Below are 16,939 nucleotides of genomic sequence, written 5' to 3'. Positions count from 1 at the left end.
TGCAGTAACATTCACCATAGTTTCACTGCCCTAAATATCACCTGTACTTGACCTATTCATTTCTGTCTCCCTCTTTTCCCTTTACCCTTGGCAACTATTGATCTTTTTACTCTCCGTAATTTTTTATTTTGGGAATATCACATAGTTGGAATCATAGTTCGTGTAGAACTTTCGGATTGGCTTCATCCACTTAGAAATATGTATTTAAGGTTTCTCTGTGTCTTTTTTTGTGGCTTGATAGCTGATTTCTCGTTATTATTGAATAATATTTCATGTTTAGGTATGCCACAGTTCATTTATCCACTCACTGATTAAAGGATATCTTGGATGCTTTCAAGTTTTAGCAATTATGAGTAAAGTTGCTATAAACATTTGTGTGCAGGCTTTTGTATGGACGCAAGTTTTCAACTTATTTGGATAAATACTGATGAGTGCATTTCTGGATCATATGGTAAAAGTACGTTTAGTTTCTAAAGAAACTACCAGTCTTACAATGTTGTTACTGCCATTTTGCATTCTAACTGGCAATGAGTGATAGTTCCTGCTGCTCTGTATCTTTGCCAGGATTTGGTGTTGTCAGTGTTTGGGATTTTGGAAGTTTAAAAACAAATTGTTTTTGTTTTTTTTGAGATGGAGTCTCATTCTTGTCACCCAGGCTGGAGTGCAGTGGCGTGATCTTGGCTCACTGCAACCTCCACCTCCCAGGTTCAAGCAATTCTCCTGCCTCAGCCTCCCAAGTATCTGGGATTACAGGCACGCACCACCACGCCTGGCTTTTTTTTTTTTTTTTTTTTTTTTTGTATTTTTAATAGAGATGGGGTTTCACCATGTTGGCCAGGCTGGTCTTGAACTCCTGACCTCAGGTGATCCGCCCACCTCAGCCTTCCAAAGTGCTGGGATTACAGATGTGAGCCACTGCTTGGCCTAAAAAAAAATTACTGACTTTTATTTTAGATTCAGTGGGTGGAAATTTAATAAATGTGTAGTACCATGTATTTTTCTTTTAATTTGCAGTTCCTTGAGGATGTATGATGTTGATCATCTTTTTTACATGCTAATTTGTTATCTGAATATCTTTTTTGTTGAGATGGCTATTTGGATCTTGTGCCCATTTTTAATCGAGTTGTTCATTTTCTTGTTGGGTTTTAAGAGTTCTTTGTATATTTTGGACATCAGTCCTTTATCAAGTGTGTGTTTTGCAAAGATTTTCTCTCAGTCTGTGGCTTATCTTGTTATCTTTAACAGTGTCTTTTGCTAGCAGAAGTTTTAGTTTTAATGAAGTTCAACTCATTGATTCTTTCCATTCATCGATGATGTTTTCAGTGTTATATCAATGAAGTCATTGCTAAATCCAAAGTCACCTGCATTTCCTTTTATGTTATCTGTTGCAAGGGAGTGATGACTACCTGGCCTGGTGGTGCAGGCATAAAGGAATTTACCTTGTTGAGGCAGAGGTTGCAGTGAGCCAGGATTGCACCACTGCACTCCAGCCTGAGTGACAGAGTGAGACTCTCTCTCTCAAAAAAAAAAAAAAAAAAAAAAAATTTACCTTATTGTAGGTAAGAAAGGTAGATTTATTAAAGAAAGTAGGAAAATACATTGCTAGGGAGGCAACGGGCAGCTTGCAAGAAAGAAGCTGACTGCAAACAAAGGATTGCTGCAGATTTTATAGGCTAGTTCTTAGGCTGTATGCTGAAGAGGGCTTTGTGTAGTGCTGATAATGCCAAGGTTGTGATGCAGGATTCTTAGTCATTTTGCCAGCCAGGGACCTCCGGCCAGTAACACCCCCACCTGGGCCTTGCTTGCCACACAGGAGGCTCCCCATCCACTTGGCCCATTCTGGCTTGCACAGTGGCTCAGCCTGTGGCTGGGCCAGCATGCCCCAGCCTGCCTGTGTTAAAGCTTCTACCTGAGATCGGCAGTTCATGAACTCTTTTCCCACATCCAAGAAGAAGGAGGATACCCTGACAATTGAAGGACAAGGAAGACAGAGAAGAATTTTATTGAGTGATGGAACAGCTCTCAGTGGAGAGGGGACCTGGGGGCTGTTTCTCTCCTTGTGTGGCTAAGTCCAGGGCTTTTATAGGATCAGAATAGGGGAGTGCATGCTGATTGGTTTGTGAGTACGCATAAAGGTTACAACAAAGGCACCACCCAAAGGTGGGCACAACAGTGTGAAAAAAACAATTAGGAAGTGTAGGTATATGTAAAACAGGTGAAGGGTAGGGATCAGTCAGAGGAAAGTGCACCAAGCAGGACGACAGGTTCTCAATCCAGCCCATGGATTTGACTTGTAGCTTGGCTTTCAGGCTTTAAACTATCCTTGGCTTGGAGGTGGGGCTTCCATGGGGACTTGCCCCTATCTGCCTAGGCATTTGTCCATCTCCTGCCACTATCAGTGGCAGTGAGCTAACTTGCAATTTTTTGTATCAGCCGAGGGTCTGCTGGTAGCTAGGCACAGGAAGATTGTGAGTTATTTGTGCAGGAGGGCCGTGTGTTCTGGATTGTGAAGAAAGGCAGACTTGTAGCTTATCTGCTTCTTTTTTTTTTTTTTTTTTGCTTTCCCCTGCTCCCACCAGCCTGACTCCCTTTCTCTAATTAGGACTCTACATTGTCTTCTAGGAATTTTATCGTTTTATGCTTTACATTTAGGCCTGTGATCCAATTTGAGTTAATTTTGTGAAATATGTAAGGTCTGTTTATAGATTCTTATTTTTGCATGTGAGTATTCAGTTCCAGCACTGTTTACTGAAAAGAATATCTTGTCTCCATTGAATTCCCATTGCTTCTTTGTCAAATATCAGTTAACTATATTTGTGTAGGCATATTTCTGGGCTCTCTGCTCTGTTCTATTGATCTGTTTGTCTATTATTTTGCCCATACCACGCTGTTTTGATTACTATGGCTTTGTAATAAATCCTGAGGTTGAATAGTATGTCTTCCAACTTTGTTCTTCTTCAATATTGTGTTGGCTATTCTAGTTCTTTTGCCTTTTCATATAAATTTTGGAGTTAATTTGTTATTATTCACAAAATAATTTGGTGAAATTTTGATTGGGATTGTGGTGAATCCATAGGTTAAATTATGGAACATTGACATCTTGACAACATTGAGTCTTTCTATCCATGTACATGGAATGTCTCTCCATTTATTTAGATAGTCCCTGATTTTTTCAATAGAGTTTTATCTTTTTTCTCATCTAGAACCACTATTAAAAACAGTATGGTGGTTATATGGTTTAGCTGTGTCTCCACCCAAATCTCAACTTGAATTTTATCTCCCAGAATTCCCACACGTTTCGGGAGGGACCCAGGGGAAGGTAATTGAATTATGGGGGCTGGTCTTTCATGTGCTATTCTTGTGATAGTGAATAAGTCTCACGAGATCTGACAGGTTTATCAGGGGTTTCTGCTTTTGCTTCTTCCTAATTTTCTCTTGCCACTGCCATGTAAGAAGTGCCTTTCACCTCCCACCATGCTTCTAAGGCTTCCCCTGCCATGTGGAACTGTAAGTCCAATTAAACCTCTTTTTCTTCCCAGTCTTGGGTATATCTTTTATCAGTAGCATGAAAACAGACTAATACAGGTGGTTTCTCCAAAATTGAAAATAAAATTACCATATGATCTAACAATCCTCTTTCTCTGAAAGAATTGAAAGCAGGGTCTTACTTAGATATTTGTAAAGCCATATAAATTGCATTATTATCCACAGTAGCTGAGAGATGGAAGCAACCCAAATGTCCATCAACAGAAGAATAGGTAAGGAAGGATTAACACTGGACTCTATTTGATTCCATTGGTCTACATGTCTGTCTTTATGCTACTTCCAAACTATTTTTATTACTGTAGCTTTGTAATATGTTTTGAATTCTAGAAGTGTGAGACCTCTAACTTTGGTCTTTCTTTTCAATATTTTTTTGGCTATTCAAGTCCCTTGGGATTACATATAATTTTTTGAATGGGTTTTCTCTGTTTCATGGCCTGTTTCTCCTCCAAGGCAAAATCTCTGAGGCAGGGTTCTGGAATTGTGGGTGGAAACAATGGCAGGTTATCCGCGCCGCCCTGAAGCTTCAGGCACCCACTGGTAACTGAGAGCTCAGTGAGGAGGAGCAGCAGTCTGAGGTTCTTTGGATTACTTCCCCACACAATGAGCCACTGCCTCATGAACTAGGCAAGGATGGTCAGGGCCCCCATCTTCTCTGTTTGCTGCATCCAAGGCAGGGCCCCTATTTCACAAGTAGGTCTTGAGTGGTAAAAGGGAGCCTCCAACTCTCAAATAGACTTGCCAAGGACTTAGCCTCAAAAACAGGTAGATGGGGGTTGGATGCGAATGCTGTGTTGTCTCCAGTTCTGGAATCAGGGCAGTAGTAAAGATGACTAAACTCTTTATCTGTGTAAATATTTTAGGCTAGTAAATACCTAAAATATTAGCTTAAATTTGAAAGATGATAATTTTCTTTTTTTTTTTTTTGAGACGGAGTCTCACTCTTGTTTCTCAGGCCGAGGTGTAATGGCGCGATCTCAGCTCACTGCAACCTCCACCTCCTGGATTCAAGCAATTCTCCTGCCTCAGCCTCCCAAGTAGCTGGGATTACATGTGCCTGCCACCATGCCCAGCTAATTTCTGTATTTTTAGTAGAGACGGGGTTTTACCATGTTGGCAAGGCTGGTCTTGAACTCCTGACCTCAGGTGATCCTCCCACTTCGGCCTCCCAAAGTGCTGGGATTATAGGCATGACCCACCATGCCCAGCTGAAAGATCATAAATTTTGAAAGTGTATAGATTTAGATTTCCATCCTAGCTTCTCTACTTAAAAGCCAAAAGATCCTGCACAATTCACTCATCTTCCCTGAGACTGTTAACTTATCTATGCTATGGGATCAATGACACCTCTATTAAGGCTTTTTTTTTTGAGGTGTAAGTGCCAAAATCTTTGTGAAGGATCTGAAACACAGAGTCTAGAATGTAACAGGTAACTGTAACTGATAACTGTTAATTCCACGTCTTCATTTCTCTTTTCTTATAATTTATACCTCCTTTATTTTAAGATACCTCAAACACTAATAGATTTCTGAATTGAAATGCTAAGTAGTGTAAAATGTAAAAAATTCTTTGGGATGGGTGTGGTGGCTCACGCCTGTAATCTCAGCACTTTGGGAGGCTGAGGTGGATGGAACACCTGAGGTCAGGAGTTCAAGACCAGCCTGGCCAACATGGTGAAACTCCGTCTCTACTAAACAATACAAAAATTAGCCAGGCATGGTGGCAGGCGCCTGTAATCCCAGCTACTTGGGAGGCTGAGGCAGGAGAATTGCTTGAACCTGGAAGGTGGAGGTTGCAGTGAGCCAAAATCATGCCACTGCACTACAGCCCGGGTGACAGAGCCAGGCTCTGTCTCAAAAAAACAAACATAATTTATTGAGACATATACAGTATTGCTTATTAATATATTTTATATTGTGTATCCATTAATTATTATAATAGTTGTAGTCATTTTTAATATTTTTGTCTTTTAACTTTTATATCAGAGTTAAAAGTTATTTGCATGTTATTTCTTCAACATTCAGGGTAAAGATGGTTCAGGGTAAACATAGTGTGAGAAAAATGATGCCTACTAAAAATATTTTTTCTATGTGTTTCCCACAGCAGGATACCTTGCTTTAGGCTCTGCTCAGTAGACAGTTTCCAATTGTGTGCACAGCCTGAGACTGATGCTGACAGAAAACAATTAGTGCATACTGTCAAGTCTTAAAATGAGATGCAGGGTAGATCCCTAATTAAATTTATTACAATATCATCATCTCTGTCATTTTTTTTGTGTGTGTGGTGGAGTCTTACTCTGTTGCCCAGGCTGGGGTGCAGTGGTATGATCTCGGCTCACTGCAAGCTCCGCCTCCCGGGTTCACGCCATTCTCCTGCCTCAGCCTCCCGAGTAGCTGGGACTACAGGCGCCCGCCACCACGCCCAGCTAATTTTTTGTGTATTTAGTAGGGACGGGGTTCCACCGTGTTAGCCAGGATGGTCTCGATCTCCTGACCTCATGATCCACCCGCCTCGGCCTCCCAAAGTGCTGGGATTACAGGCGTGAGCCACCGCACTGGCCTATCATTTTTATAACAGGAATGAGAGTAATAGAGTAACCTCTATTGGTGCTAGAGAATTCAATTCATGTCATTCTTGTTTTCTAGGGGCTGTTACCCTTTGCTGTGGTAGGGAGTACAGATGAAGTGAAAGTTGGAAAAAGGATGGTCAGAGGCCGTCACTACCCTTGGGGAGTTTTGCAAGGTAAAAATGACAGAGGGCAGGCTTTGGAATGATTAAGTTAAATATATGTGTATCACTCATAGTCTCAAAATAACATTTTAACTTGAGCTAATATTGGTAACTCTTGCTAATCTCTAAGTTAACAGTTACTGATGAGGAACACAAACTCTGTTTTATTTAAACTAATGCTTACTTTGACTATGATTCATTCTCATAGAAGTTTGCTGAACGCTGCTTTAAGCCAAAATCTACAGAGGCTGGGAAGAACCTCTTTGTCTATCCCAATGCTACCAATGTGCCATGTACATATTATCTGTCTCTGTATAAATCATGACACTGAGAATGCTGGAAAGCACTTTCAACAAAATAGAAGCAAAAATACTAGTGTGTAGACATGTTACATAAACTCATTACTACCTAATGTAGAAACCATTTTAAACTGGTCACTAGAAAAAAGAGTTATAAACTTTTTAAAACAAGAAAGTACAATTTACCTTTGGCTACAGATTATACCTTTGACATTTATATTATTATTTAGCATCACTATTATTTAGAATAGTGTAAGCAGTAATTTATTGTCTGGCTCATATACTTGTGGTTCATATAATTATTGGGGAATGGAAGATTTCTACTTGTACTGGTTTCCAAATGATTTTTGTTTGTTTTTTTTTTGAGACAGAGTTTCACTCGTGTTGCCCAGGCTGGAGTGCAGTGGCATGATCTTGGCTCACTGCAACCTCTGCCTCCCAGGTTCCAGCTATTCTCCTGCCTCAGCCTTCCGAGTAGCTGGGATTACATGCGCTCGCCACCACACCCGGCTAATTTTTGTATTTTTAGTAGAGATGGGGTTTCACCATATTAGTCAGGCTGATCTTGAACTCCTGACCTCAGGTGATCCACCTGCCTCGGCCTCCCAAAGTGCTGGGATTACAGGCATGAGCCACCGTGCCCAGCCTCAAATGATGTTTTTAAAAAATTGACATATTAGAAATTTTAAAATTTGTTAAATATACTTAAAACTTAATGTTTTAATATTTATTATGTTGTATTACATATTAGTATATGTTATAAAATATATATCTATGCTATATATTGATGTATAAAATTTGGTCACAGTATTAATCACAATAAACCATATATTGTGGTCAATCTTCTAGACATGATAAACACAGGAGGGAGCCATACAAATTATTTTTCATTAATTAATCTTAATTGACAAATAAAATTGTATGTACTTATGTACAACATGATGTCTTGAAATACATATACATTGTGGAATGGCTAAATTGATATAATTAACATGTGTTATCTCAATTATTTTTGTGATGAAAACTTAACATCTATCTTAGCAATTTTCAGGAATATAAAATATTGGCCGGGCGCAGTGGTTCACGCCTGTAATCCCAGCACTTTGGGAGGCCGAGGCAGGCAGATCACGAGGTCAGGAGATCGAGACCATCCTGGCTAACACAGTGAAACCCAATCTCTACTAAAAATACAAAAAAATAAGCCGGGCATGGTGGCGGGCACCTGTAGTCCCAGCTACTCGGGAGGCTGAGGCATGAGAATGGTGTGAACCCAGGAGGTGGAGCTTGCAGTGAGCTGAGATCACGCCACTGCACTCTAGCTGGGCAACAGCTAGAGTTTTCAAAAAAAAAAGAATATAAAATATTGTTATTAACATGGTCACTATGTTGTACAATAGATCTCTTTAACTTGTTCTTATCTAACTAAAATTTTGTATCCTTTGACCAACATCTCTCCTACATACCCTCTACCTAACTCACGTAACCACCATTCTACTCTCTGTTTCTACAAGTTTAACTTTTAAAAATTTGATCTATTAGTGAGATCATTTACCATTTGTCTTTCTGTGTTTGGCGTATTCACTTAGTGTAAAGTCCTCCAGTTCCATCCATGTTGCTGCAAATGATGGATTTCCTGATTTGTAAGGCTGAATAGTATTCCATTGTGTATATATACCACACGTTTTTTCTTCATGCATCCATTCATGGACACTTAGATTGCTTCCATATCTTGGCTCTTGTGAGTAATGGTAGTGTAGGTATCTCTCTGACATACTGACTTCATTTTGGGGAGGTAATATATCCAGTAGTGAGATTGCTGGATCATATGGTAGTTGTTTTATTTTTAATTTTTTGAAGAAACTCCATACCATTTTTCATAATGGTTATCCTAATTTACATTGCCACCAGCAGTGTACAAGGGTTCCCTTTTTTCCACATCCTTACCAGCACTTGTCTGTCTTATTGATAATAGCCATTTTAGCATGGGTGAAGTTACAGCTTATTGTGTTTTTAATTTTTTTTTTTTGAGATGGAGTTTAGCTCTTGTTGCCCAGGCTGGAGTGCAATGGTGTGATCTCGGCTTACTGCAACCTTTGCCTCCTGGGTTCAAGCAATTCTCCTTCCTCAGTAGCTGGGATTACAGGCACGCACCACCATGCCTGGGTAATTTTTTTTTTGTATTTTTAGTAGAGACAGGGTTTTGGCTTGTTGGTCAGGCTAGTCTCAAACTCCTGACCTCAGGTGATCTGCCTGTCTCAGCCTCCCAAAATGCTAGGATTACAGGCATGAACCACCACACTGGGCCTGTGTTTTTTAATTTTTAATTTTTAATTTTTATGGATACATAGTAGGTGTATATATTTATAGGGCACATGAGATATTTGATACTGGCATTCAATGTGTAGTAATCACATTAGGATAGAGTACCCATCAACTCAAGCATGTATCCTTTCTTTGTGTCACAAACAATCCAATTATACTCTTTTAGTTATCTAAAATGTACAATAAATTATTGTTGACTGTAGTCACCCTTTTGTGCTATCAAATGCTAGATCTTATTCATTCTATGTAACTATATATTTGTACCCATCAACCATCCCCACTTCTCTCCCTCCCCAGTCGTTTCCTAGCTTCTGGTAATCAACATTCCACTCTTTATCCCCATGGGTTCAATTGTTTTAATTTTTAGCTCCACAAATGAGTGAGAACATGTGAAGTTTGTCTTCCTGTGTCTTGCTTATTTCACTTAACAGAATGTCCTCAGTTCCATCCATGTTGTTGCAAATGACAGGATCTCATTATTTTTTATGGCTGAATAGTACTCCATCATGTATATGTACCACATTTACTTTATGCATTCCTCTGATGATGGATACTTAGGTTGCTTCCAAATCTTGACTATTGTGAATAGTGCTGTAACAAACATGGGAGTGGAGCTATCTCTTTGATATACTACTTTCCTTTCTTCTGGGTATACACCTACTAGTGGGATTGCTGGATCATATGGTAGTTCTATTTTTAGTTTTTTGAGGAAACTCCATACTGTTTTCCATAGATACTGTACTGATTGACATTCCTATCAACAGTGTACAAGGGTTCCTTTTTCTCCACATCCTCACCAGCATTTGTTATTGCCTGTCTTTTGGATAAAAGCTTTTTTAACTGGGGTGAGGTTATATCTCATTGTAGTTTTTATTTGCCTTTCTCTGGTAATCAGTGATATTGAGCACCTTTTCATTTGCTTGTTTGGCATTTAAAAAAACCCACAGTGAGCAGTTATTTCACACATGTTAAAACAGTTATTATCAATAAGACAAAAGAAGACATTTGTATGTCTTCTTTGGAGAAATGTCTGTTCAGATCTTTTGCCCATTTTAAATTAAATTATTAGATTTTTTCCTATTGAGTTGTTTGAGCTTCTTAAATATATTCTGGCTATTAATCTTTTGTCAGATAAATAGTTTGCAAATATTTTCTCATTGTGTATATTGTTTCTTCACTTTGTTGTTTCCTTTGTTTTGCAGAAGCTTTTTAACTTGAGGTGATCCTATTTGTCTATTTTTGCTTTGGTTGCCTGTGCTTGTGGGGTATTACTCACTAAATGTCCTAAAGAGTTTCCCCAATGTTTTTTGTAGTCATTTCATAATTTGAGGTCTTAGATTTAAGCCTTTAATCCATTTTGATTTGATTTTCATATGTGTTGAGAGATAAAAGTCTAGTTTCTTTCTTCTGCAAATGGATATCCAGTTTTCCCAACACCATTTATTGAAGCGCTTATCCTTTCTCCAATGTATGTGCTTGGCACCTTTGTTGAAAATGAGTTCTCTGTGGCTGTATGGATTTATTTCTGGGTTCGCTATTCTGTTCCATTGGTCTGTGTGTCTGTTTTTATGCTGGTACCATGCTGTTTCACTTACTATAGCTTTGTAGTATAATTTGAAGTCAGGTAATGCGATTCCTCCAGTGTTATTTTTGCCCAGAATTGCTTTAAGTATTTTTGTGGTTCCATATACATCTTAGAATGCTTTTTCTTTTTCTATGAAGAATGTCATTGGTATTTTGATAGGGATTGCATTGAATCTGTAGATTGCTTTGGGTAGTATGAACATTTTAACAATATTATTGATTCTTCCAATCCATGAACATGAACTGTGTTTCCATTGTTTTGCATTCTTTTCAATTTCTTTCATCAGTATTTTATAGTTTTCATTGTAGAGATTTTTCATTTCTTTGGTTATGTTTATTCTAGGTATTTTATTTTATAGCTGTCATAAATTGGATTAGTTTTTATTTCTTTTTCAGATTGTTCACTGTTGGCATATAATAATGCTAATAGAATTCTGAATTTCTTCTCTGTGTTATCTTGAATTTCACTGAGCTCTTTTAAAACAGCTATTTTGAGATCTCTGAGAAGTTACATATCTCTGTCCTGAGATATGTGATTGGGATTTGTCATTAGTGCCTTATTTGGTTCATTTGGTGAGGTCATGTTTTCTGGGATGGTCTTGATGCTTGTCAATGTTCATCTATGTCTGGGCATTGAAGTGTTAGATATTTATTGTAATCTTTGCAGTCTGGGCTCAATTGTGCCTGTTCTTCTTGAGAAGGTTTTCCAAGTATTCAAAGGGAATGTATTAGGTAGTACCCCAAGCCCAGTAACACTGTGATGCCAGCAGACTCATACTGCCTCAGTGGTCTTGGATAATATCTGGGAGAATTTCCTGGATCATGAGGCAGAATCTCTCAAACTCTTTTCTCACTTTCTTCCAAACAGAAGGAGTCTCTGTGCTAGGTTGCTTGGAGTTGAGGGAAGGGTGACATAGTCACTCCTGTGGCCACCACAGCTGGTACTGTGCTGGGTCACATATGAAGCCAGCAAATTACTGGGTCCTGCCCAAGGCCGATGGCAACTACTGCCTTGCTACTACTGATGTTTAAGGCCCAAGGGCTCTTTAGTCAGCAGGTGGTGAGTTCTGCTGGGCTGGGTCCATCTCTTCAGTGTAGCAAGTTCCCTTCTGTCCCAGAGTGGGTCTAGAAATGTCCAGGAAGTAGGGCCTGGAATTGAGGGCTTCAGGAATCGGCTTGGTGGTGTGTTTTACTGTGGCTGAGCTGCTACTCAAGTTGTAAGATAAAGTTCTCTTCTAACCTTCCTTTTCTTTCCCACAAGTGGAAGGAGTCTCTTCTTGAGCTGCACTGCCTGGAGTTGGGGGAGGTGTGATACAAGCACTCCTTGGCCACCAAAACTGGTGTCTTTCTGGGTCACACGCATTCCTATTCCACTGGCTCTGAGCAAGCTCAGTACCTGGACTTGCCCAAGGACTGCAGACCTTGTGGCTTGATTGCCTTTCAAATTTATTCAGGACCCCAGGGCACTTTAATTAACTAGTGGTAGAGGTAGCTGGAACTTAAGTTCCTATCTATCTCTGGCATGGGGTATTCCTCTTTAGTGGGAGCTAGGTTAAATGCTCCCTTTGGCTGGGAGAAGTGGCTCACACCTGTAGTCCCAGCACTTTGGGAGGCCAAGGCGGGTGGATCACCTGAGGTCAGGAGCTTCAGACCAGCCTGACCAACATGGTGAAACCCTGTCTCTACTAAAAATACAAAAATTAACTGGGCATGTTGGTGGGTGCCAGTAATCCCAGCTACTTGGGAGGGAGGCTGAGGCAGGAGAATTGCTTGAACCCAGGAGGCAGAGGTTGCAGTGAGCCGAGATCGCGCCATTGAACTCCAGCCTGGGTGACAGAGCGAGACTCCGCCTCAAAAAAAAAAAAAAAAAAAAAAAAGAACTTCAAAAACACCAGCAACAAAACCAAAAGAAACAATTTAATAGCATGAAGATACAACCTAGAGATTGGAAAAAATATTTTCAACTTATATATCTGATAAGGGATGAATGTCCAAAATATATAATATTTTTGATATTACTCTAACAACTCAATAGCAAGAAAACAAATAACACAAGGAAAAATGGGCAAAGGATCTGAACAGGCATTTCTCAAAAGAAGAAATATAAATGGCAAAAGAAACATGAAAAAAATAGCATCTCTAATCATCAGGAAAATGCGAATTAAACACATGATGAAGTATCTCCTCATGTCTGTTAGAATGACTATTATCAAAAAGACAGGCCGGGCGCAGTGGCTCACACCTGTAATCCCAGCACTTTGGGAGGCCGAGGCAGGTGGATCACGAGGTCAGGAGATCGAGACCATCCTGGCTAACGCGGTGAAACCCTGTCTCTACTAAAAATACACAAAATTAGCCTGGCACAGTGGCGGGCGACTGTAGTCCCAGCTACTTGGGAGGCTGGGGCCGGAGAATGGCGTGAACCCAGGAGGCAGAGCTTGCAGTGAGCCGAGATTGCGCCACTGCACTCCAGCCTGGGCAACAGAGTGAGACTCTGTCTCAAAAAAAATAAATAAATAAAATAAGACAAACCATTAGAAGTGCTGGCAAGCATATGGAGAAGAGAGAATTCTTTTTTTTTTTAATTTTTATTTTAGGTTCAGGGGTACATGTGCAAATTTGTTATATAGATAAATTGCATGTCGTGGGGGTTTGGTGTAAAAGACTCTTTCATCACAGAGATAATAAGCATATTACTGGCTGGAGCAGTGGCTCGAGTCTGTAATCCCAGCACTTTGGCAGGCCGAGGCGAGTGGATCACCTGAGTTCAGGAGTTCAAGACTAGCCTGACCAACATGGCGAAACCCTGTCTATACTAAAAAATACAAAAATTAGCCAGGTGCTCCTGTAATCCCAGCTACTTAAGAGGCTGAAGCAGGAGAATCACTTGAACTCAGGAGGTGCAGTTTGCAGTGAGCCGAGATTGTGCCATTGCACTCCAGCCTCAGCAACAGAGCGAGACTCTGTCTCAAAAAAAAGAAAGTCTCACTTCAGCAGCACATATACTAACAAAAAAAAAAAAAAAAAAGAAAGAAAAAAAAGTAAGCATAGTAGCTTTTCTGTCCTCACTCTCCTCCCACCCTCCACCCTCAAGGAGGCCCCAGTGTCTGTTGTTCTCCCCTTTGTGTCCGTGTGTTCTCAATATTTATCTCCTACTTATAAATGAGAGTATGTGGTATTTGGTTTTCTGTTCCTGCATTACATCACTTAGGATAATGGCTTCAGCTCCATTCATGTTGCTGCAAAGGACACGATCTTGTTCTTTTTTTTATGGCTGTGCAGTATTCCATGGTGTATATGTATGTTTTCTCTATCCAGTCTACCACTGATGGGCATTTAGGTTGATTCTATGTCTTTGTTATTGTGAATAGTGCTGTGATACACATGCCTGTGTCTTTATGGTAGAACAATATATATTCCTTTGCGTATAAACCCAGTAATAGGATTGCTGGGTCAAATGGTAGTTCTGTTTTAACTTCATTAAGAAATTGTCAGGCTGGGCACGGTGGCTTATGCCTGTAATCCCAGCACTTTGGGAGGCTGAAAAGGGTGGGTCACCTGAGATCAGGAGTTTGAAACCAGCCTAGTCAACATGGTGAAACTCCATCTCTTACTAAAAATACAAAAATTAGCTGGGCGTGGTAGTGGACGTCTGTAATCCCAGCTACTTGAGAGGCTGAGGTTGGAGAATCACTTGAACCCAGGAGGCGGAGGTTGCAGTGAGCCGAGATCGCACTGCTGCACTCCAGCCTGGGTGACAAAAGCGAAACTGTGTCTCAAAAAAAAAAAAAAAAAGAAGAAAAGAAATTATCAAACTACTTTTCACAATGGCTGAACTAATTTATATTCCCACCAGCAGTGTATATACGTTCCCAAGAGAAAAGGGAATTCTTAAACATCATTGGTGGGAATTTAAGTTGGTACAGCCATTTTGGGAAATAATATGAAGGTTCCTCAAAAACTAAAAATAGTATTACTGTATGATCCAGTAGTACCACTTCTGGGTATGTACCCTAGTGGAATGAAATTGATCGGTCAAAAGACATCTGCACTCACATTTTTATTTCAATCTTTCAAAATATATTAAGACTTATTTTGTGGCCTAACATATAATCTGTCCTGAAGAATGTCTTGTGTTTGTTTGAGAAAAATGTGTATTACTTTGCTGTTGGATGAAATATTCCACATATGTCCATTAGGTCTATTTGGTCTAAAGTGTAGTTTAAATCTGATATTTTCTTACTGATATTCTGTCTGGATAATCTATCCATTGCTGAAAGTAGGGTATCTAAGTCCCTTACTATTATTGTAATACAGTGTATCTCCCCCTCAGGTCTACTAATATTTGCCTTATATATTTAGAAGTTGTGATATTGGGTGCATATATATTTACAATTTTTTTTTAATGAACTGACCTCTTCATCATGATATGATGACCTTCTTTATATCATTTTACAATTTTTGACTTAGTCTATCTTCTGTGATAGGAGTATAGCTTTCCATGCCTTCTCTTTTAGTTTCTAATTGCATGAAATATCTTTCCGTGTCTTCACTGTCAGTCTGTATGTATCATTAAAACAACTATGTGAATTTGTGGATTGATTTTGAATATTGACTAATGGTGTCTCCTAAATATGATATATAAATGGAATTTCATAACTAAAGTATTTTCAATTGTAAGGCCTTTTTGCTAGCAGAATTTATTCTGATAAAATTATTTACACTAGTGATGTTATATTACATATTCTGTTAGCACTCCAAAATACCCAGAGGTAGTTTATAACATACTACACAATTGTTAATAAAAACCTATAGCATATATGCATATGAAATATTATTTCACTATTTCCTGCTTATTCTTCAGGTAATAAGTTTAAAGCAAATTTGCTAACCTATAAATAATCTCTGCCGATGGTTGGTATGTATAGTACAACCACACTTACATGCTTAAAAGAATTATAGCTATTAATCAAATTTTTCAGTTGTGTGTTATTTTAAATGTGTTTTTTATTCATGTATTCATTCATGAACACTTACTGATTGTCAGGGATTGATATTGAATGTTGTTGATTCATTATTATTTTTTTACTAGTGGAAAATGAAAATCACTGTGACTTCGTTAAGCTCCGAGATATGCTTCTTTGTACCAATATGGAAAATCTAAAAGAAAAAACCCACACTCAGCACTATGAATGTTATAGGTACCAAAAACTGCAGAAAATGGGCTTTACAGATGTGGGCCCAGACAACCAGCCAGTTAGGTGAGTAAAAATATTGCTAGCACAACCAAATGGATAATTTAGGAGTCCCTACAAACACAAGGTATGATAATTTGGGTATGAGAATAATTATACTTCTCCCATCTTGAGCCATCCTAAAGAAAACATCCTGAATGTTAGATGTTTTTATCATCTTTCGATGAAGATAGAGATAGTTAGTAGGAACAACATAATGTGAGATCTCATTTTTATGCTGAAATATGTGTATTCAATATGTATATATGCTGAAATGTATATTGAAGAAAAACCCAGTATTTTGTTCTATTTTTTGTATTTATATGAAATGTATCTATTATATGAAAGAAAGGATAGGCCGGGCGCTGTGGCTCATGCCTGTAATCCCAGCACTTTGGGAGGCTGAGGTGGGCAGATCATCTGAGGTCAGGTATTTGAGAGCAGCCTGGCCAACATGGTAAAACCCTGTGTCTACTAAAAATACAAAAAGTAGCCAGGCGTGGTAGCACACGCCTGTATCCCAGCCACTTGGGAGGCTGAGGCAGGAGAATTGCTTGAACCCTGGAGGCGGAGATTGCAGTGAGCTGAGATTACCTCATTGCACTTCCGGCGTGGCGGACTGAGCAAGACTCCATCTTAAAAAAAAAAAAAAGGATAAAGAAAAAGATGGAAAAATATTAGCAAAGTTTGACAAAAGACATTAAGAAGAGTTTGATGGAAGAACCAGCTGAAACGCAGTAGTGCAGCATCCTGGAAGTTAAATGAGAAAAGTTTGAGAGCAGGTGTTTGCTCTAACTTGAAGCAGAATAGAGCCGGGTGCGGTGGCTCCCGCCTGTAATCCCAGCACTTTGGGAAACCGTGACAGGCAGATTACCTGAGGTCAGGAGTTTAAGATCAGCCTGGCCAACATGGTAAAGCCCCGTCACTACTAAAAATACAAAAAAAATTAGCCGGGCATGGTGGCGGGTGCCCGTAATCCCAGTTACTCGGGAGGCTGAGGCAGGAGAATCGCTTGAACCTGGGCAGCAGAGGTTGCAGTGAGCTGAGATCGTGCCACTGCACTCCAGCCTGGGCGACAAAGCAAGACTCTGTCTCAAAAAAAAAAAAGAAGAATAGGACTTGTGTTGCAAAAACATGGCACTGTAGTGTATATAATCTAGTTACATCATTCATTGTTCTTTGTAGACACCCAAAATTTAACTATCTTAAATGAATGATAATGATATT

At 39.4% G+C, this 16,939-nt stretch overlaps 1 protein-coding gene across 2 annotated transcripts in view; it reads left to right on the top strand.

Annotated features, from left to right (window-relative positions):
* Positions 1–16,939, top strand: part of SEPTIN14 (septin 14) — a 70,834-nt gene that overhangs the window by 39,212 nt on the left and 14,683 nt on the right. For both annotated transcript variants that reach the window (XM_024241316.2, XM_054560528.1), the window contains exons 7-8: positions 6,189–6,285; positions 15,571–15,739. In XM_024241316.2, coding sequence (XP_024097084.1) covers positions 6,189–6,285; positions 15,571–15,739 — 266 coding nt within the window. The remainder of the gene's footprint in view (positions 1–6,188; positions 6,286–15,570; positions 15,740–16,939) is intronic.

This window comes from Pongo abelii, chromosome 6, assembly GCF_028885655.2.
Source record: "Pongo abelii isolate AG06213 chromosome 6, NHGRI_mPonAbe1-v2.0_pri, whole genome shotgun sequence".
NCBI lineage: Eukaryota > Metazoa > Chordata > Mammalia > Primates > Hominidae > Pongo > Pongo abelii.
The sequence above is the reverse complement of the archived record's forward strand: the minus strand, read 5'-3'. Positions and strand labels throughout refer to the sequence as shown.